The 22,563-nt window shown below is 42.0% G+C and overlaps 2 protein-coding genes across 7 annotated transcripts in view; one reads left to right on the top strand and one right to left on the bottom strand.

Moving 5' to 3' along the window:
- WDSUB1 (WD repeat, sterile alpha motif and U-box domain containing 1) overlaps positions 1–22,563 on the top strand; it is a 154,574-nt gene that overhangs the window by 77,724 nt on the left and 54,287 nt on the right. The window lies entirely within an intron of this gene.
- Positions 4,909–22,563, bottom strand: part of TANC1 (tetratricopeptide repeat, ankyrin repeat and coiled-coil containing 1) — a 336,351-nt gene continuing 318,696 nt past the window's right edge. For 4 of the 5 annotated variants that reach the window (XM_089659744.1, XM_089659746.1, XM_089659747.1 and 1 more), the window contains 7 exons: positions 20,999–21,174; positions 18,345–18,477; positions 16,437–16,528; positions 15,054–15,200; positions 14,172–14,243; positions 13,875–13,975; positions 4,909–9,811 (listed from right to left, as the gene is read on the bottom strand). In XM_089659744.1, coding sequence (XP_089515870.1) covers positions 8,482–9,811; positions 13,875–13,975; positions 14,172–14,243; positions 15,054–15,200; positions 16,437–16,528; positions 18,345–18,477; positions 20,999–21,174 — 2,051 coding nt within the window. In that variant the 3' untranslated portion in view covers positions 4,909–8,481. The remainder of the gene's footprint in view (positions 9,812–13,874; positions 13,976–14,171; positions 14,244–15,053; positions 15,201–16,436; positions 16,529–18,344; positions 18,478–20,998; positions 21,175–22,563) is intronic. The other variant, XM_089659745.1, reaches the window with a different exon arrangement.

Here is a 22,563-nt window from a genome sequence, read left to right as displayed (position 1 = left end):
AACACACTGGGTGTACGTTCCCCTGCTGGTGTCAAGGTAATCCTAACGACACCCCAAACACAGTAGGGATTTTTTTAACGAAAACTGGAGAGTGCAAAATTTAGTGCGGCTCTGCATAGAAACCAATCAGCTTTCAGGTTTTATTGGACAAGCTGAAGTTAGAAGCTGATTGGCTACCATACACAGCTGCTCCAGATTCCAGTTTTAATAAATCTCCCCCAGTGCATTAGCCTGCATACAGTACCATGCAATCCAGTTACAGTGAGTTAAGGACAGTGAACGTACTACTTTTGTTGCAATCCAGTACCCACATTAACGGTCAATGACAAATATGCTATACGATCATCGACAAGTAAATGCTGACCTTTTTGGTCTCCAGTCTGGATTTCTGCATAAAAAAAAATCACACTAAAGAGGACAAAAACTCACCTGTTTCTATGGTGGTGTTCCCTTGCCTCAGAACAGCAAGGTGTTATTCTTTTACAGCAATACTGTTTTTTTTTTTTGTTTTTGGTTTTTTTTTTGCTCTCTCCCCAGCAACAGGATGGCTAAGGTGATATAAGCTTGGACAGCAAGGCCAATACCAAGGTGCCCACACATAATAATATGGACAGTCAGTAACAGTAAGGGGTCCCAGACTGCCACGCTGCCTGCCAGGGGACCATTCAGGTGGGTCTTCCTTGTTGCTGCTCCTGCAGAGCCTGATCATTTGCATGAATGCATCATGTACTGTGTATTACAATCCACCTGCTCTTGGTCCATGCAGACTATTACTATTCTAGGATTACAGTCTATGTTCTAGGGTCAGGGGTGGGCAAACTGCAGCTCTCCAGCTGTTGCAGGACTACAAGTTCCATCATGCCTCTGCAAGTCATAGCTGTAACTGTTTTGTAATGTTGCAATGCCTCATGGGAAATGTAGTTCCACAACAGCTGGAGAGCTGCAGTTTGCCCACCCCTGTTCTAGGTGTACCGACAGGACAAATTCTTTCCACCTTTTTCCCTATTCCTTGTTTGGTTATGTTTGATCTTGTTAAAGTTATGCACATTTACATTCATTAGAATGGGGTGCACAAGTGTGAGGGGCCTAAAACAGGAGTGCAAGTACAGTGGGGCAAAAAAGTATTTAGTCAGCCACCAATTGTGCAAGTTCTCCCACTTAAAAAGATGAGAGAGGCCTGTAATTGGCATCATAGGTAGACCTCAACTATGAGAGACAGAATGAGAAAAAAAAATCCAGACGATCACATTGGCTGATTTGGAAAGAATTTATTTGCAAATTATGGTGGAAAATAAGTATTTGGTCAATATCAAAAGTTCATCTCAATACTTTGTTGTATATCCTTTGTTGGCAATGACAGAGGTCAAATGTTTCCTGTAAGTCTTCACAAGGTTGGCACACACTGTTGCTGGTACATTGGCCCATTCCTCCATGCAGATCTCCTCTAGAGCAGTGATGTTTTGGGGCTGTCGCTGGGCCACACGGACTTTCAACTCCTTCCAAAGGTTTTCTATGGCGTTGAGATCTGGAGACTGGCTAGGCCACTCCAGGACCTCGAAATGGTTCTTACGAAGCCACTCCTTCGTTGCCCAGGCGGTATGTTTGGGATCATTGTCATGTTGGAAGATCCAGCCACGTTTCATCTTCAATGCCCTTGCTGATGGAAGGAGGTTTGCAGTCAAAATCTCATGATACATGGCCACATTCATTGTGTCCTGTACATGGATCAGTCGTCCTGGTCCCATTGCGGAGAAACAGCCCCAAAGCATGATGTTGCCACCCCCATGCTTCACAGTAGGTATGGTGTTCTTTGGATGCAACTCAGCATTCTCTCTCCTCCAAACACGACAAGTTGTGTTTCTACCAAACAGTTCTATTTTGGTTTCATCTGACCATATGACATTCTCCCAATCCTCTTCTGGATCATCCAAATGCTCTCTAGCAAACTTCAGACGGGCCCGGACATGTACTGGCTTAAGCAGGGGGACACGTCTGGCACTGCAGGATCTGAGTCCCTGGCGGCATAGTGTGTTACTGATGGTAGCCTTTGTTACGTTGGTCCCAGCTCTCTGCAGGTCATTCACTAGGTCCCCCCGTGTGGTCCTGGGATTTTTGCTCACCGTTCTTGTGATCATTTTGACCCCACGGGGTGAGATCTTGCGTGGAGCCCCAGATCGAGGGAGATTATCAGTGGTCTTGTATGTCTTCCATTTTCTAATTATTGCTCCTACTGTTGATTTGTTCACAGCAAGCTGCTTGCCTATTGCATATTCAGTCTTCCCAGCCTAGTGCAGGTCTACAATTTTGTTTCTGGTGTCCTTCGACAGCTCTTTGGTCTTCACCATAGTGGAGTTTGGAGTGTGACTGTTTGAGGTTGTGGACAGGTGTCTTTTATACTGATAACAAGTTCAAACAGGTGCCATTGATACAGGTAATGAGTGCAGGACAGAGGAGCCTCTTAAAGAAGAAGGTACAGGTCTGTGAGAGCCAGAAATCTTGCTTGTTTGTAGGTGACCAAATACTTATTTTCCACCATAATTTGCAAATAAATTCTTTCCAAATCGGCCAATGTGATTGTCTGGATTTGTTTTCTCATTTTGTCTCTCATAGTTGAGGTCTACCTATGATGCCAATTACAGGCCTCTCTCATCTTTTTAAGTGGGAGAACTTGCACAATTGGTGGCTGACTAAATACTTTTTTGCCCCACTGTATGTTACATTTGTTTAACCACTTGCCTACAGGGCACTTATACCCCCTTCCTGCCCAGGCCAATTTCCAGCGCTGTTGCACTTTGAATGACAATTGTGCGGTCATGCAACACTGTACCAACATTAAATTTTTATCATTTTTTTGTGACAGATAGAGCTTTATTTTGGTGGTATTTAATCACCTCTGGCTTTTTTTATTTTTTCTTAAACCAAAAACCACTGAAAATATTGAAAAAAAAAGTTTTTTCTTAGTTTTTGTTATAAAATGTTGTAAATAAGTTATTTTTCTCCTTCACTGATGTGCTCTAATAAGGCTGCACTGATGGACACTGATGAGCAGGTACTGAAAGGCGGCACTGATATGTGGCACTGATGGGCATTGGCAGGTGGCATGGATGAGCACTGAGAGCTGGCACTGATGGACACAGACAGGTGGCGCTGCTGGGGCTACACAGATCATCAGGGCACACTGATCATCAGTGCCCTGATGATCTGAGTACATGTCTCCTCCGAGGAATGCCGATTACCGGCTCTCCTCTCCTCACGAGCTGTCAGTGTGACAGCTCGTGGGGAGAGAAATGCCGATAACCGGCATTTCCCTGTTTACATGTGATCAGCTGTGATTGGACACAGCTGATCACATGACCGAGCCGTCATCTTCGGCTCTGTCCGTGGATCGGTGATCCGCTGTGCCCGAGGGACACAGCGCACCGCCGATCGCCACACATGTGCGGTTAGAATAGGAGGACGTCAAATGATGTCCTGTGAGTGTGACCCAAAATAGGCAATTGTAAATGCACTTTACCCAATGGAGAATTGCTAGAATCAACAGCGATTATGACAGTGACAATTTCTTTACCTCCATTCACTTTCCAAAAAAAATTTAAAATCCAGTGTCTGCCTCCTGGGTTTTGTACTTCTTCAATGAAAGCTGCACAGGTTCAAGTTCACTTCCTCAGCAGGCTTCTCACATGGGCATTTCACTGTTTAGTAAGTTTTTGAAGCAATTTTCTAAGAAATGAGTGGAGCATATTAAATTTGCATAGTGGTTTTTGCACTCGCTTAGTGAAAAAGTAAAACAAAGAAACAAGATATACCTGTGCTCAGATCCCAATAGCTTGTACATACATATAATCTATCAGGTGCTAGAGGATTGTGACCACAAGTTAACACTAGAAATTCTGGATCAACCCCGTGCACACTGCTATTTACCCTTTTTAGCAAACTTTGCTATGCAAAACAGGGATTTTTTGTTTACACATATTGCAATGCATGTTTAAGCTGGCCAACTGCATCAAAGTAATCCCCCCTGGTCAGTTTTTACTCTGCTCTGCAAACACAATGCCAACATGGGGCAAACAGACACAAAGTGGGGGAGAGCTACGTGGTTTAGGTCTGACCACTGACCCGAAATACAACAGAAACAAGATCCCAAAAGCCCCATGTTGGCATTGTGTCCACAGTAGCATTCGCATTGGCAGAGCAGAGTAGGACTGGCCAGGAGGATTACTTTGATGCAGTTGGCTAGTTTAAACATGCAATATGTATGAACAATCCATCCCTGTTTTTCATAGCAAAGCTTGCTAAAAAGGGTATATAGCAGTGTGCAGAGGGTTTATCCCGAGGTAAAACTAAGGCCACTTTTATAGGCCGGGTCCAATCAGGTAGACCTGATCAAATGGTCAATTCAACCCTATGGACAGATGGGTCCGTTTACACCCACCTACCTCTCGGTCCGATCCAGTCTGCTAAAAGAGCACAGAAGGGGATCAGTGGGCAGTCGGGTTTAAACAGACAGTGGAGTCCGTTTATATCCGGCTACCATAGAGAAGAGCTCTGTCCATGTCTGCTCTGCATAAACCGAGTGGACACAAATGTGTCACCCACCTGCTCTGCTCCGATCAGCAGGGGATCTGTGAGCTGATCCCCTGCTGACGGGCACAGAGTCTGCCCTGTCTGAAAGGAACCTAAGTAAAAAAATAAAAGTTGCAAAGTATACCCAATCATGTGAAAAAACAAATGGTTTTTGGTTGCCCAGCTTCACCTTATTCACTGGGTAAGTGATCATGCTCTACTGCTTCAGTAAATCAGCTCCATTGGTTTAGGCCAAGGTCCCACTAGCACTGCAAGTTCTTTTGTGAAGGAATGCAGGTCTTCTATAGACTTTGTCTACTTCTAAGAATTCAATACAAACACAAGTCTATAAAATGTTTTTTTATTCCTTATGGAAGTACAGTAGATGTGCAAAAAAAGATAGCTACAGCCAAATGAAGATAACGAGTTGTAAAAATAAATAAGCTATATTGGGACATAACATATCTGTAATTATCTTGTTAACATTTTTTATTTATTTATTTTTTTAAACTGATCGGACACTTTACAAGTCCGTGCGGTCTTAAAGTTTCCAGGAAACCTAAACATTTTGTGTATGTACAGAGAATGAACATTTGAAACAGTTGGCATAGAATGCAAAGAAATTTCGGTTTACCCTAAACTGCAATGCTGAGCAGTTAAGAAACAAGAACATATAAATAGAGTCCTCTTAAAGAGAACCAGTCACCTAAGCACCATGAAGGCAACCCCATTTCGTTTGGGTGAATTGGTATTCATAAGATAACAATATGTCTAATGACTGGGGGAGAACGTCCTCACTGAGCCAATCAAAAAACAAAAAAAGTTTTCACACCAGGACTAGGCCACAATCCTAGCTGAAGTTATTATAGTCACATTCCAAAATATATAAGCAGTTTCCCCCTATACATCTCATGAAGTCTTATGGTACCATTTCTTTGCCCATATACAATTCTTCCCTAGAATAGCACCTTAGAGGTGTTTGTTTATACAAAACAAGAGTAAAGTGCGATAACTGCCAGAATGGAGATTTGCCATAATCGTATATTAGCTCAGTGCAAAAACAGCATTGTTGAAGCCTAAAAATGCATGCTATATATATGGCTAAGTATGAGTTCTTAAAGGAGAAGTTTAGTATTGAAAAAGAAATATACCAGGCCCTGAAAACAGCCAGACCTCAGATGCACCCTTTGCTATAGTGGTGACTCCCAACACCATATATGTGATAGCATACATGGGCCCCATTATAGCCTATGGAGCTGCACAGCTCATGCACTGAATCAAAGAGGACGTTGGCCGTGGTTCTATGGATACCTGATCAGCGTACATTGCTTCTGAGGCCAGGTTATGTTAATAGGCAGGGGCTGGGGCGGGGCATAGCTTGTCTTTCAATACTACATTTTCCTTTAAAACAACAATAAGGTTATACAATATGTACAAACAAAAATGAAATCTAATTATTTTATAGAAAATGCACAGTCATAAATTATGTTACACCTTACCTAATGTGACTCCCCTGTATAAAATATAACTGATTAGGATATTCCTGTAAAATATACATTTATGTAGATATATAAGATCCACAATTACTTTAGTAACTCTTTTGTTGGCCAACGCAGCAGTACAAAGGCTAAAACGATGCTCAAAACCATTGAAAAAAACAAACAAACCACAACCAATAATATAATTATATTGAGCCAAGGGAATAGTGTATGTAAAAGGTCTGTCCTGCACCCCCCCCCCCAACAAAACCCCTCCTCAACCAATAGGCCACACGCACTGCCACTCACTATCCAGCTGCTTGTCAGAGCAACTGAACTAAGTATTCACAGCCTGTACAGCATCCTAGTGATAAGCAGGGTGAGTAGCCCTCTGCATACTGGATAATCACCCCTTGCATCAATATAATTATTGCAATGTTCTTCTTTAGACTTTTCTTAGAAAGCATGTCGCCAGGACATTGTAAATCCCATAACCAACCAGTCCCCTATGTGCTGAAGGCAGCCCTTGGCAGGTTTAAAGGGGTTTTCATGCAAAATGAAAATTGGACCTCTGTTTCTGAGTAAATATATCAGGATGCACCTGATGCGGCTTGGTGTGATGAATTAGAGTTATATTGTGTATATATTGCATGCAGTACCTATATATTTTGAGGATTCTTGAGGCGGTGTTCCTAGCCTGAGGACATGGTCCAAAAGCTTGCTTATCAATTTACAAGATGGAAACTTCTATGAAATATAGGATGCAGTTTTGAAGTTATGGAATGGGGCAGCCCTAGAGATATATATATTTCTACCATTGAGGGAGGGGAATCTGTCAAGACGCAATCTACCTAAATTGGTCTTTAAAGAGTTTTTTTGTAATTCACTGCACCACAGAATTTAGACTGATGATGAGGTAGAGCTAGAACTGTGAGCAAGTCAGACATACGGTGCTGTCAATCTAACACTGGAAGCTTGCAAGCAGCAGAAAAAGATCTGAACAATGAGGTAATACTCCATCATCCAGTCAGCAGAATGGGAGGGAGTGATGTGTTATTGCATTGCTGCAGTAAACAAATGTGAGGTCATCGATCTGGCTCCAGGGGCTGGATTACATGATTGGCTAAATTGCAGATCTTTTGGTAGGTAAAGAAGTTCAATGTATCTTGCTGTTGAAGTTCAGCCAATGATGACTGAGCTAATAACCTTTTCTATCCTCATACCTTTAAATATCTGGCCATATATTTAGTCTGCGATTTCAATTACACTGGAACACCACCTTTGTCAGATCCAATTTTCATTTACCACAGAAACCCACTCAACAGTCTTTGGATATTCATCTATCGAACTTGGGGTTAACCCCATTCTACATTCCCAGTCTTAGCATAAGGCACCAACTAAACACCAAAGAAATATTTCCAACAATAAAATCATTTTACATGGCTATCAGATAAAATGATTTTTTAAAGGCACCACTGTAATATTATATAACACTGACATTCCAGTTATGAAGGACTCTGGCAGACTGCTTGTCCCATTATTTACATTCAACCGCACCATCATCCACTGCGCATGCTGTGTTCCTGAGGAAGACCTAGGACTAAATTCAAGACTGGCACACACAAAGAGGTGACACGTGGCCATGTACTGCATTACTTTTTTGATGCACCGGTTTTTAAAATGAAGCAGTGGAACCTACTGCAAACCAGTTAAATGCTTGCTCTACTTATTTTGACTGCGGATAAAATCATGCTAAAGTACATAAGATCTGTCAGTGTTGGTACATGTTGCCCACAGAATCTCCTAATAAAGAAGATGTGGGATCTTTGCAAACAAAATGCAGAGCTGTGTTTTGCTTTGTACATATAGTAATGTCTGTTGGTACTGTCCCAGAGAACGAATACATGAAGAGTCCTCCAGGGCTGCTGGGAGTTCCTTATCTGCACCAGGCAGTGAAAGACCCAAATGAGGAATCTAGTGCATTGGTTCTGCGTCGGTAGACCAGTTTCCTATGGAACTGTTCTCTGAATAATTCCAAGTGAGTCACTGTAATCCAGAAGTATCAACAGGTACTGACCAGCAGCCTTTGGCTTTATCTCACTTCCCCACATCACCAAATCTATATCCATTACAACTTTGCTTTCTGGAAACCCAGCCATTGCTATAGTTTAAGGGTTTGTAAAGAAGCTAAAATACCTCACATAATGATCTTTAGAAAGTAGTTTACATTCCAGACTGTTAAAAGATGAAAAACAAAGTTTTACTGCCAAGAAATCCAGAATCCTTGGAGATTTAACAGTGAAGAGAAGTAAACATTAGTAGGTCCCAGGAACCATTGAAAGAGGTGGGAGTAGTTTCCAAAAAGCAACATGACCTTTAGTGCTCTAGTAATAGTCTTAAAGAAAAAAAAAAAAAAAAACACTCCAAAACATTGTGCTTGTTACACATTTGACTCTATGAATGATCGCTTTGGTTTCGTAGAGGACAGTGAGCCTAAATTATTGTCTTTTGCCAAAATAGATTGTGACCTTAACATTGCCTCTTGGTATGACTGGGCAACAGCCTTAGAATCTTGAGAGAGGCTGGACGTTAGACACTTTCCATCCTCAAAGTCCTTTGAGTATACACCGTTGTGAGTATTGCCTCCATATACGTTTGGCATGGTCTTATTTTGATTGCTATAGCTGGTTGCCTGCCTAGGAGTGAACTTCTCAAAACCTGCAGATGACCCAGTGCCAGGAGGATTTGGGTTTAAGTCTACTGTTTGGTTTTGCCAACTACGAGCAGACGGAACATTCTGCTGCAAGGATCTGGAGGTTTTGTCCATGATCCCCATGAAGGGTATGTTTCGTGGTCTGTGGTCAGCTGATGCATTTACAGTTTGGTTGGGCTTATTTTCTTTGCTGCGCACATCAGGCCCTTTAACACCTTCAGAAAAGCTACTGCTTGAGGTCAAACTGTGGGATGCTATTCTTTTGCTTTCTGTTACTGCTACTGGTTTTTCGTTACACAGAAACTGATTTTCTTGGGCTCCAGGAAACCCCAGTAACCTTTCTGCTGTTTTAGAAACAAAGGAACCTGAAGCCTTATAGGACTGCACAATATCACTGGGCTGCCTGTGGATGGCATGTCCTGATGGAACCTTTTCAGTGTAAGCAGGACCATGAGCTCCAGAAGAAACAGGATGTGTCCCATCTACATTTGGACCTCTCATACTGGCTTGGTTAGATGATGGTCTCAGAGGCAGAGGGCTTGGAGGTGCTAAAGTAGAAGAAGCCTGGTTTTTCAGGGCAGAAAAACTATTGGTAGATCTAGACAGAGATTGCAAGGAATTCATGTGCTGGTTGGTTTTAACTATCTGTGCCTGCTTTGTTGGCCTTTGCACCAGAGCTTGTTGCAGGCATATGTTTTTTCCTGGATGTTCCTCAGAAGATTCAGAATGGAATTTCTGGTTAATGTATTCCACAGCTCTGTGGTTGTTTGGTACATCCAGTGGCTTTGTGTTGGCTGGGAGCTTGTCTGAAGAGGGACTATCATCCTCTTGGATCTCCTCAAGGCTCAGATGATTGTCCAGTGTTTCTTCCAGAGCTTCATCCTCTTGGTCAGAGTCGTTGCTTGGTGGAGGAGGAGGCTGGCTCTGTTTCTGCTGTTGGCTCTTTTGATGCTGTTTGAACTCATCTTCTACACGGGCTAGAAGTCGTTTTATTTCCTGGTTGTTGGGGCACAATTTCAGAGCCTCATTTAGATCAGCAAGAGCTGCAACAAACTGCCTGTGTAAATGGAAAACAATAACACATGAATTATTGATATAAAGACACAAGGGAGTCATTTGTACAATAAGACCTTTTCTTCTACAACAAACAATTCCCATCAAGAGGAGTCATTTTCATGATGAAAGCAGATTAGATAAATTGAACAATGGTTTGCTGTCATCATTTAGTTCCATTCACTTTTAACTTGTTTCTATTTAGAAAAGTCTGCAAAATTACCCAGGCTACATAAACATACAATAACATTGAACTGATGAAAAGTACTTTGTGATTATTTTTTTGGTGCCGGAGCAACAAAGAATAACCATACACAAGCCTAGCTGAGGGCCAGACTGATACAGGTATGAACCGTGCAGTCACAATAACAGTGCACGGTCAAACCATAGCTTGATTTTCTTTACATTGGTCTTTCTTAACCACTTGCCTACCGGGCACTTATACCTCCTTACTGCCCAGGCCAATTTTCAACTTTTAGCGCTGTCGCACTTTGAATGACAACTGCGCGGTCATGCAACACTGTACACATATGAAATTTTTATCATTTTTTCACACAAATAGAGCTTTCTTTTGGTGATATGTACTCTCCGCTGGGTGTTTTATTTTTTGTACTATAAACAAAAAAGCAAAAAATGTGCAAAAAATAATTTTTTTTGTTTCTATTATAAAAATTTTGCATACAGGTAATTTTTCTTCTTCACTGATGTGTGTTGTTGAGGCTGCACTGATAAGCTGGCATTGCTGATGGGCACTGACTGGCGGCACTGCTGGGCACTGGTCATCAGTGCCCTGATGACCGGTGCCGATCCCTCCTCTGATAACTGCCGGTTCTCGGCAGTACTTTCCTCACGCTGTGACAGTGTGAGGAAAGTGTAGCCGATAACCGGCAATTGCATTTCCCGGTGATCAGTGTGTCATTGGACACGGCTGATCATGTGGGAAAAAGGCTGCTGTGATTCGCCTTTTACCATACCACGTGATCAGCTGTGGCCGTAGGACACAGCGATCACGGAGATCGGCGGGGGGCGTGCAGGAGAGCACGTTCTGGGAGGACGTCATATGACGCCCACCCAGAACTGGCTGGTCGCAGTGAAGCCGTCATTCGGCTATCTGTGGTCAGCAAGTGGTTAAAAACACTTAAAGCAGAGCTCGGCAAACTCCAGGTCACCATGGCAATTAGAAATTGCGTCCTGGCATCTGGGTTCACACACGGCCTCCCCTAGACTTCAATGGGAAGTCGCGCCCCTTAGACTTCAATGCAAAAGTGCCTCCCATAGACTTCAATGTGAAAACTCCTGTCAATAGCAATCCTATGTGAACACTTATCTCCACATGCCACTCTATCACTGGAATGCACTGTAACAAACTCGCATAAGACCCTTTTCATAGTGGCACTCGAAACACAATGTGTGTGGATCACATCTAACCTCAATTGGAATACAAAATATCTAGCCTGTCATGCGAAACTGATGAATACAAAATCGCATGTGTGAGAACCAGGATTTGCTCCATTCACACCTGGGCGTTTTGGGATCACAGCAGAATCACTTTGATTACAAAAGGCAGGTTCAGGTTTCATTATTTTCAATGGTGCTTAAAACGTGGTGCGGATTTGCAGTGATTTTCGTGTGAAGTCACGGGCACTGACAACCCTTGCTACGCTAAAAACAAAAAAATTGTCTTCCAACTTTTTTAGCTGGCTCCTAGAGTCAAAGCCCTCAAGCCCTGACTTAAAGACACACTGACATTAGACCAAAAAGAGAAAAGCTGCTGCAGGTATGAAGTGAAGGCATCTAGAGGTGACTGAACATACCTGCAGTAGCTTCATAAAGCCAGCCGTATGCTTGGCTGTTGTAAGTATTATCAGAGATTGGCCCTAAGCCCCGCCCCCTTACATTCCTAATACACAAGAACTAAAATATATTGGCTTATTGGCCAATTGGTTATTCTCTCTCAGGAATACCTCTCTCTCGAGCTCTAGGATCTACACTCCTGCAGGAACCATCATGAAAGTCCTCTGCTCTCCTGCTTAGGTTAGGATGAATCACACTTTTGTTTTGGTGTACAGTGCACTGGGATGAGCATTACCTGCATTGGTGTGAAGCCATGCCATTTATTTTGAATAAGACTCCAATGAACCTGTGTTATAGTGCATTGCCTTACCGAAAAGAAAAGTATCATGTCCAAATACTGACACTCTAGGGTGCGTTGCCAGCCTTTTTCAAAATGGGCTGTTTTACCACAACACACAAAAACGTAAATGGCCCTAAGGAAAACCTTTTTACTGAGAGTACCCACTGCTGCTGACCTTCTACTAAAAAAACTAGTTGTCTGGGTGCCTCTGGGGTCATTCATTTAGCCTCATTCACACTGCAATGTCAAAGCTGTGTTTAGAGGACACTCATATACTTGTATAAATGCATGCAGTGATTTTCATTGGTGCATTCACTCTGTGCGTCAACTTATGTTTAGGTGCACTCGGTTTAGCTGCATTTAGAAAAAAAGAGAATTTTGCACATCCAGGATCTGACTGGGAACTCTAAATCCATCTAAATGTGATCAAACTATTCTAAATGCACCTAAAAGATGTAAATGTAGAAAAGAGAGGCTTCATATACACGGACCTTAAAGGAACCCATAGCTGCAGTGAACAGCTGCTCATTGAGATGAAAAAGAAGATGCAGCTGTACTCGGTTACATGCCAGGGTTGTGCCCATCACCTCACATGCATGGACATATGCTCCAAATGCAGATAGTGTGCATTCAGAACATAGGACCATGTGCATGCTTTATGCAGCTGCATCTTCTATGTCCTCTCAATGTGCAGCTGTATACCTTACATGCTGTGCATGCCGTGTGGTCCCTGTATGGCCCTATGCATAAAGCTCAAACATTGTTTGTACTTCCCAGATATCTTCTCCTGCATTTACAAAAGCTAAATGCAGGAGTACCAGTGTGAGTTGTTGTTACAGAACAAGCATGCAGCTAGTGAAGACAGTGCTGCCCCTCTTAATATTTGTTCCTGGTCAATTCAAAGTATTAAAGCTACTGCAGCACTATAACAGCCAGAGACCTAGAGGTCAGCAATGGCTTTTTTTTTTTTACATTAAAGATCCAAGGTAGGCTGGTGCAGAAGCAGGAGAAATGTCAGGGAATCACACCTCTAAAGTGCCCAAGAGAAGGAAGCTGTCACATGACTCTGTCCACTAAGTTCCACCTATACTTATGTTTCACTTTTTGGTGCACAAATACTTTAGTATCCTGGCTTACCTATATATAAATAGTAATTGCTGACTAAATGTAATAAATGGCTACAAAGTCATTTATTAATTTCATTAAAAATATCCTTTCCATTTCATTCTTCAGACAGAAACAATTTCTAAAACAGTCAAAAAATGTAAATGTCGCCATACAACCAGCAGATGGGCTATTCTGTTTACTGAACACACTCAGAGCTTTAAGTAAAATTACACATATCCCCTGTAATAAGTATTTGATCTTTTATGAGATACTTTCAGAGTCTTGCAGAGTTAAGCTGTCCACAGATGGTTCAGGCTGTTTTTTTGTTCAGGCTGAATGGAAAAAACTGAACAGATTCCCCATCTACCAAATCAAGGTGGATGCAGGCATCCTCCTCACTGTGCTAATATATTCTGGACAGCAGGAGGACTGCTGCCTTTGGCTGCAGCTGCTGATCGAGCAGCTTTTTTTCCCAACAGGTTCATTCAAAAGAAGTCACCTGATAGATTTACTTCTGTTGAGCGTCAGTAGCCACGCATGTATCGAAATTCAGCCGATCCCTGCTGAACCAGCTGATCCCTGCTGAACCAGCCAAATTTCAATTCATCTATGGCCACCTTTAAGAGATTCAGAGGTTATTGATCTTCTTATAACATGGAGGCTGGTCAGGCGGTGATAGCGATGTTTGATAAAAGCTCTGCTCACATCATTATGTCCAAAACAGGACTATGTAAAAATCTGCAAGTGTTTTCTAAAATTGCTGCAATGAATATAGTTCACATGAAGAGAACTGGAGTTTCACTCTAAACAAGGAAAGCTGCCTTACCTGCTGTTCCTCTTAGCTCTTGCCCTGGCGTAATAAGCTTCATAGCACTTTGGTTTCAGCTCCAGCGCCTTGCTTGCAAGCTCTTCAGCCATGCCAAAGTCCTATACAGGGGAACAGATGATAAAACTTGACAGACTGTACTTCACATTCTGGGTCCAAACACGTTCATTTCCAGGCAATGTTATTCTCAGATTATATATAAAAACATGTTAGTGCAGGAAGAGTTAGAAGTATGTCACTGCAATTGCCAAATTCAACACTGCAAGTATCAAACTTTGGGGTACAAGGATACTGTACCTGAGGCCCTTTCATACCACAAACACTAGGTGAGGGATCCTGTGAACGAGGAGGGTCTGTACCTACATCCACCTGAAAAACAAGCAACATGACCTTCACCTGCCCTTCCAGAGAACTACATTAGTACAACCCCGCTTAATATAAAGACGACGTGGCTTTGCTGGTAGTGGAAAAATGACCCTTCCAGCTATTCCCAAATTAATTGCCATCTGTGCAGATGTACTGGGCTGTCTCCAACAGATACCCTCTTGGATATCAACACAGCCAATGAGGAATGCGGTCTGAAGATAGCTGCATTACATGTATATACTCTGTCCTTGTGCAATCACTGACATTGCGACCTGTAACCATATGACCTGTAAATTCAGCTTAGGAGCCACATGTTTAGGATGATCAGGTCTGCCCATCACTGTGGATGGACAAATCTGAAACAGATTGGATGGCATGTGCATTGGTACCTTAACCCATGGTTTTACTGTATGGATAACATTTTAGATTAGCAGCTCCAACATACTCAAAGTCAATCCATCGCTTTCTCCAGGGTAGACTGGCACTCTATCTTGATAGCCCTACTTCTCCTGATGTTACAATGTTTGCCTTCCTACTCTGTCACCCAATTTGCTTTCCAGAAACCTGAGAAATGAGCCATGTATAAGCTCAGTGTCAGAGCTTACAGAAGACTTTTATTTTTGTCTCCTGCCTCTGTGTGACAATGCTTGGCAATGATTCAGGAACTGAGCATTCGATATCTGGAAGGGAAGTTGGTCACATGCTCCCCATACCCTTAGTACATGGCATTTGGTTGCAATAACCAGAGTGGGAGGGAAGCAGAATATAAACATCAAGCCTTTCTTCGGGAAACTTGCAGTGTACTCTACTTACATTTGTTTTTCGGCGGCATCTGGATAAGTTCAAGTAAAGGGAAACACGCAGCTCATTAAAGGCTTTCATTTCTTCTCCAAAGCCCTCCCGGGGAAACTTTCTCAGAGCGTACTGGTACCTCTGCGCAGCCTCTTTCATCTTCCCCTTCTATAGGAAAAAGACCAACAATCAGTGCAGCAGAGGTAACATTTTCTAACCTGGACCAAAATGCAACATGGAACATTTGCTCCTGGCAACACCTGTATGTGACCGAACTTTTCTACAGTCTACTGCAGAGCAAATTATGCACTTCTCTACAAAGGCTGCCTGTGCTTACAACTCAGCTTCAACTATCATTTTTACTAGTTTTGGACCAAGTGGGGAAGGTTTAGTGCCACGCTCACTACTGGGGAAAAGGTTTCCTTACTTCCTGCCCCAGAAACAGACAGGACCATTATAATGGTACAGGAACCTGCTGGGAGTGGTGTGCACCACATTAACTGTTTAAGTCTATCTGTGCACCTGCCCCAGTTTCTATTTCCGAGTGAAATAGAAAGTATTACAGGTCTGCACCTGACAGAGGGAATACGGTAGTTTTCCATATAGAAAACTGCCTCAGATTCCGGCCAAGTATGGCCTGCCGTACAAGCAGAGTCTCCTCCCTCCCGTTCTGAGCTGAACACAGAGCAGGGATGGGCAGAGAGATCAAAGCATGCAGCTCCAGCTCTCAAGTTCTCTGTGTCATGTCTGTCAGACACCGTGGAACAGAGAACTGTGCTCCTCTTAACTCTTGTTAATTAGGAGCAGCCTCTGCTCCATTTTGTATGTGCAGAAGAGTGGTGCAAGCACAGTACTTGCATTACTCTTTGTAAATTCCTCCCAGAGTGTCAGTGGGGACAGAGACTAAACAAACAATCCCTTTTTAGTGGAGTCTGGAAAGATTACAGACCATCAAGTTGTTACTGCTGTTTATTCCTGTTCCAATGACAGCAGTTCCTCTTAATTCTTTTCACAGTATCACAGGGAGAGAAAGGGAAGAGAAATTTCCCACAACTCTGACAAGAATTGTATTTCCATCAAAACCCAACCTAAAGATTAAAAACTAAGCAAGTGTGGGTTGATTTACAAAGTAGGGAGGTTCTGGGTATACAGGAGCTAGATTTTCTTTCAAGAGGTTTTTAATGAAGGGCCTGCATTTTTAGGAATGCTTGCTCCACCTACAAAATGGCTGCTTGCATGCTGACTCATGAAAACAGATGTGGTGAATGTCTGGGCTTTCTTTACAAGAGATATCTGCAATTTGCAGAAAAGTCATCAATTGTGTTAATTTTTACATGTATAGGAATACCCATATGATGCATGTATAGGTCACAAAACAAAAAAAAAAAAAGATAATGAGCTTACTCTGTACAAGATATTGCCTTCATCCATTAACTTTTGCAGCAGAATGATCAGGATGTCTGGTTTAGAAGTTGCCATTGCCCAAGCTGCGTTTCCTGAGAAAGAAGTTAAAAAAAAGGTCTTCAAACATAGAAAATGTTATTTGCGTAACTGAAATAATCACAGAGTGGTGGTCAAGGAGATCCAGCTTTAACATAGGAGAGGGCTGTTTGAAATACAAGGTCTTGCTGGAAATCGGTTGTCTTAATATGGACTGGTTATTATGGAAGGTGCTGCCACAGAGGTTCATACAATTAAATATAGACTCACCTAACAACAGATCCACCTCAACACTGGTAATGTTAGATTTAGACTTGATTTCACAATGTAAATGAAACAATGTTCTGAACAGCCCACTCTATGCATCTCTTCCATACATCTTCGAATGGCGGTGCAGGCAGCGGTAAAGAGAAGTATAGAATACCTTCTATATGGGGCACATTTTCACTATTTCTATTTTGGTGGCAGCATTGCATTAAAACTAATTCTGAGATGTTTTTCTTTAAAGAGCCCCCATACAGTCAATTTTGAAGGACAGATATTTATCAAAGCTGACTTCACAGAGTGACTTTTCTGCTATGTATACATTACATTTTATGTTGTGTCCTATTTTTGATAGCAGTGTCCATTTAAACTACACAAACAATAATAGTCCCAGGTCTGAGAGTAGTGAGCGTACCATGCAGTGACCTCAGTACCATTACTTTACATATAAATCATGTGTCAGCAGAACGATTGTCGCTTCCTTGAGTTCAGAGCGAGATTCAACAGATGTCTCTGACACAATAAGACAGCAGGACAGGAAAATGACTTCAGCTTCCTCCAAGTGACACTTTGTGTCATTAAACATATCATTACAAATGGTGATCGGACATAATTATTTTGCTGCACTATGCCTGCAACCACATTACTATAGTTATATACAGCTGTACACTGAAGAACTAGTATTTTTCTGTAGGTCAGGAATTAGAACATTTCAAGCACTCCTGAAATAACACAGATGAAACATATAGTGGACCTATATTTTCTGATAAAAAGCTTTGTAAATGAATGAGTAAGGCAGGCAACAGATTATGCAATTTTCTTTCCTACAACCACGGGTTGCAGGAAAGAAATTCCTGCAATTCCCCCATCAACACAGTCAGTATTGATGTGGGAATTCCTCCCGCAGAGCTATGGTGTTCTCCCCTGGGGGGGGGGTCTGGGGAGCCGCTATAGCAGCTGGCAATAATCTCATTCTAAAAATCCAACATACTGGTTGTACCCAAGTCAACTGAAGGATCGATTTGGGTACAATCAGCCTGCCCATAGATAGATCAAATCTTGGCCAGTCCATGCTCCATCTATGGCCGGCTTAAAGTCTTTGACACCCTTACTGTGCTTTATGGCTGAGTACAGGAGGTGGGGGGGGGGGGATACTTTTTACAGAATATAGTCCTGCAGACAACATACCATTGCTCTGCCAACTGCCTTCATTTTGTACAACTTGTGACACTCCACTTCAGCTCTCTCTCTCATATTTAAGTACCTTTATGTCCTGCACATCAACCCACAGAGCAGACATTCCCACTGCAATCATAATGTCAATCTTCAGCTTATGTGTGGTGTCTAAAGCCGGCCATAGATGGATCAAATCTTGGGCAGTTCAGCAGGAACCATCTGATGTTCGATTCATCTAGGGGCGGGCTTGATTGTACTGAACTCAATCAGTCAACTTCAGAACAACCAGCCTGTTGGATTTTTTGCATTTGATCACTGATGAAAACTATAGCTGCCAGCAGTAATCTTTGTGTTCCGCTGGCAGGGAAGTCCATATAACATGGACTTTAAGATTTCTTGCTTCTGTGCTACGCTGGTGTAAGTAATAATTACCTAGTTTGGCCCCTTTTCTCAGCAGAGTCACAACTACGGCTGTATTTCGGCATCCTATGGCTCGATCAAGTGGACGCATTCCACTATAGTCAACATGTTCAATCATAGCACCATTATCGACCAGATACTGCACCTACACAGAGAGGAAGATCATCAGAAAAAGACTTCAACATCACATACATTAAACAAAGCCATTCTAATATATCTGGGCAGGCAGTATGTTGCTATACAGTATATGGTATTGTTTACAAGGAACTGGAAATCTATGTAAATCTGGCCACACACATTACAGTCTGATAGTTCAACCTCTTTGAAATTTCCTTTAGATTTAGAACTATTATAATGCCAGAACCTACCCAAACAATTCAATGAGGTGTAACGGTCTACCAAAATAATCCATACTTAATTAGGAAAACTTGGAGATTGGACAATTCGATTGTAATCTGAGAGACAGCTTTAGTATTCCTAATTTTGAATGATTATTAAATATACTTCCATGTTCAGAGTCATGAAAAACAGATGTCAAAAGATCCCCACACTCCACTCCACAGAAAGAAAAACGCCAAACATCTTTTATTCCAGTTCCAGATAGAATAAGGAAGGCTTTCTGACAGGTTTTTACGACTGTCTGTGTCCATGGTGGGGAGATACGGCCTCCCAGTTTTACCTGGTGACCTTAGTCTTCATAACAGAAACTGATGAAAAATCCAAAATATTTGAGTTGCCACAGGAATAGAAAGCAAGAAGAAATCTTCCAATGGGGATATCTGTTATAGTGAAAACTTTCTAAGAAGAGTATCTCCTTGCTTTGAAAGATCTCCTCTTGCTGTGTCTCTGAGACCGAAAGTGAAACCTTCCTTACAAGACACAATAAATACAACCTGACAGGGTTTCCTAAATCCTCACACACATGATGAGAATATCAGATGAATGATCGTCCATTTTTTTAAATTTTTTTTTGCATGCTAGTCATATCGAAAATGAAGGTTACTAATTTTATGAAAATTCTGATACAACAAAATACAACTTTGGATGTGATGTAATGTATTGTATATTTTTTGAGCATGCATGTTCTTGGTCATCTGATTTTTTTTCGTACAAATACTGTACTAATTAAACAAAAATCATTAGTTCTGGTATCATACAAGAAAAATCTTCATGCTTGTTACTTCGGATAATTTTGTATGAACTATCGTGATCGGCTCTCGATAAATGTTATTATCAGATTGTCGGACAATCGCTCCAAAAGCGGTATTTTTCGTCCGATTTTCTCGTGTGTAATAGGTTTTAGACCCTATTCACATGGACATCAAAGTCATATGACAAATTTTGCCCCATGTTTTCCAATGATAACCATTCATATATGCAGAGACTGCAAAGCAGTTCATGCACTACTTTGGTCCAACTTTCATGCAACTTGAAGATCAATGTCAAAGACTTCAATGTTAATCCTCAAAAGTTGCATGAAAGTTGTACCTTAATGTTTAACATGCAACAGTGGTGCAACAGTGGGTCTGACTTTGCAGAAGGACAAGTTACACCCAAGTTGCACACACCAAAATTGCGCCAAAGTTGCACTTCAAAGTCACACAACTTTGGAGTCGTGTAACTGTGACTGGAGCCTTAGTCTTTGTAAAAAAAAAAAAAAAAAAAAATGTCTGGCATTTCATAAACTTATGCTGTAAATGCTCTATTCCTCCACTGATTGACCCAAGTTCACCCTTCATGGTTCCTACACTCTGCATTATGTGAAGGTCTACTAAAATGTGGCTCATGTGAGGACCCCGCATCCAAAGAATGGTGCCCACACCAGAAGACAGTTTTGCTCTACATTCTGAACCACCCTGCCCCCCTCCATCACCTGTCAGTTAAAAAAGCAGACCATACATTTCCACTCGCCATTCTTCTACTAAAAAGTCTCAGTCTGCAGGAGAAGAGGCCAGCAGCTGAGTCAATCAACCACCATCCACCCACATCTAAAATATTTTTAGTGGACTGACTTTTTAAGGCAAGAAAAAAAAAAGGAATTGATACAAGCGAAGAGTAACCCAAACAGATGTAAACAGCAATTTTCTCAAGACCTGCAGCTACTGGGATTTGTCCAGGATGTCTGTTGTTGGCATCAAATGAAAGGTTAAGACCAATATCCAGCAAACCATGCAGCAAGCAAAATATCTCTAGTCTAGATTTATGAAAAGCCGATGAAAATTCCACTCCTTATCACCTGTTCGTGCCAACAACAGCGAAGGAGGGCTTAATACTGTCCTGATTACTCGGAGCTGTGTATGTGTGATGTCAGCACAGGGAATTTAGTCTTCTGCATAGTATCTGCTGCTCCCCCATCACTGGTCAGCAAAGATAAACTTCTATGAAGAGAACACTATACTTATCCTGCTCTATACAAACGCGCGGGAAGGGGGAGGCCTCTCCATAATGCACAGCGTGCATCTATAATGCCATGGAACCTATTACAGCAGGAATATAGCGGCTGGCAGCCGTACACTATGTAAATAGAAGATTAGAAATGAATTTCAGTAGCAGCGGCCCAGTGTTTATAACACAAGAAGATTGCTTAAACATTGCTGGAAGGATGATATATCAAGTGAACCTTTCTACATATCTACATCGTTTAAATATTTAGCAATTCAACGTACAATTTCAGAGTCTCCGTAGAAGGCAGCCAAGTCCAAAGGTGTGCGGCCATTTCTGTCCATCTGGTCAATGCTGGAGCCTCTTTCTACGAGGCACTGGACCACGGCTCTGTGGCCCTTGAGGCAGGCCCAGCTCAAGGCAGTTAACCCTTCCTTGTCCACTGCAGCAATGTCTGCGCCTAAGAAAGGGGAAAAAAAAACAAACTGTTACATAGATGATGTCACATTTACCCTTACTGTCATCAACTTCACTGGCAGAGATCTAGAAAAACTAGGTTTCCGAGGACAGCACATGCTTTGAAGATTCCTTCATGCTTGGGAAACCTGTTGGGACAAAGACATGAAAAGCAGTCTGGCATGAATTGTTGTCTCCTGCAACTGAAAATGCTAGTTTATGGATTGTCATGCTAGCTCTATTACCTCAGCACTTTAAGGCATTGACCCAGAGCAAGTCTGCAGTGTACATAATTATTTTTGGTCAGAGCCTCAAATACTGAGCATAACAAGCAGGCAACTATCACTTTCAGCACAAAGTCAACAAAGGCAGCACCCATTCTTTCTAGTGGTGCACTGAAATGAAAATTCTGGTGCCGAAACCAATACCGAAAATTCAGAATGCATGTGGCCAAAAACTGAACCGAATCCGAAATGTCTGCGTATGTGGGGGTGGGGAGGCTCCAATTTCTTTTTGTATTTTTCATGTATATTTGTATTTATTTTTTTTAACTTATTATTTTATTGCCATCACATAGGTGACCAATAGTCACCTGTGTGATAGCATAAGTGACAGGTCCTCTTTGTATGGGGGGAGGGGGTGGGGAGAGGAGCAGTGGAGGGGGCAGGAGAGCAGTGTATACAGTGAGGGGGCAGTGTATACAGAGAGGGAGCAGTGTATACAGAGAGGGAGCAGTGTATACAGAGAGGCTCCCTCACTATATATTGTTGCCGATTTTAAAATGCAATTTCCTGGGTTTTTTTTCTTCTCTATAGCACACAGAATTAGCGGTCACTTTCCCCGGAGCTAAATGAAACTTTTGTTTCTTTTATCTCGGGAAAGAAACTGAAAGGAAACTTTGTTTCTTTTAGCTGGGGGGAAAGTGACAGCTAATTCTGTGATCTATAGTGAAGGAAAAAAAAAGCCGGTAATTACATTTAAAAACTGGAACGGACATATAGTGACAGCCAGTCACTGTATACACTGCTCCTCTCCTGCCTTTCTCTGCAGCCCCCCTCCCCTCACATCTGCAGTACACACAGTCCTCTGTATCGGCTAAATTTTTCCTATCGGCAGAATGCTGATACGGCTATTTTCGCCCAATATGTTTTGGTGACCGAAATTTCGATGCATCCCTAATTCTTTCCCATGAAAAGTCTCCTTTAGAAATGGATATACACGTAAACACAAATAATAATAATGTGACACCAAATCCAAGCTGACTTTCCAGGAAGATTCTTGCAAAGACTTGAAGGCCTCATGCAACACAGATTCAAAAACACCACTTTAAAGGGTGTTTGACTCTTTCTGCCTCTATACGCCCCTCTATGATAGTTTATGTGACATTGCACAC

The sequence above is a fragment of the Staurois parvus genome, unplaced genomic scaffold (assembly GCF_062004578.1).
Source record: "Staurois parvus isolate SC_StPar_1 unplaced genomic scaffold, SC_StPar_1.0 ptg000031l, whole genome shotgun sequence".
In the NCBI taxonomy this organism is placed as follows: Eukaryota; Metazoa; Chordata; class Amphibia; order Anura; family Ranidae; genus Staurois; species Staurois parvus.
This window is presented reverse-complemented; position numbering and strand designations above follow the sequence as displayed.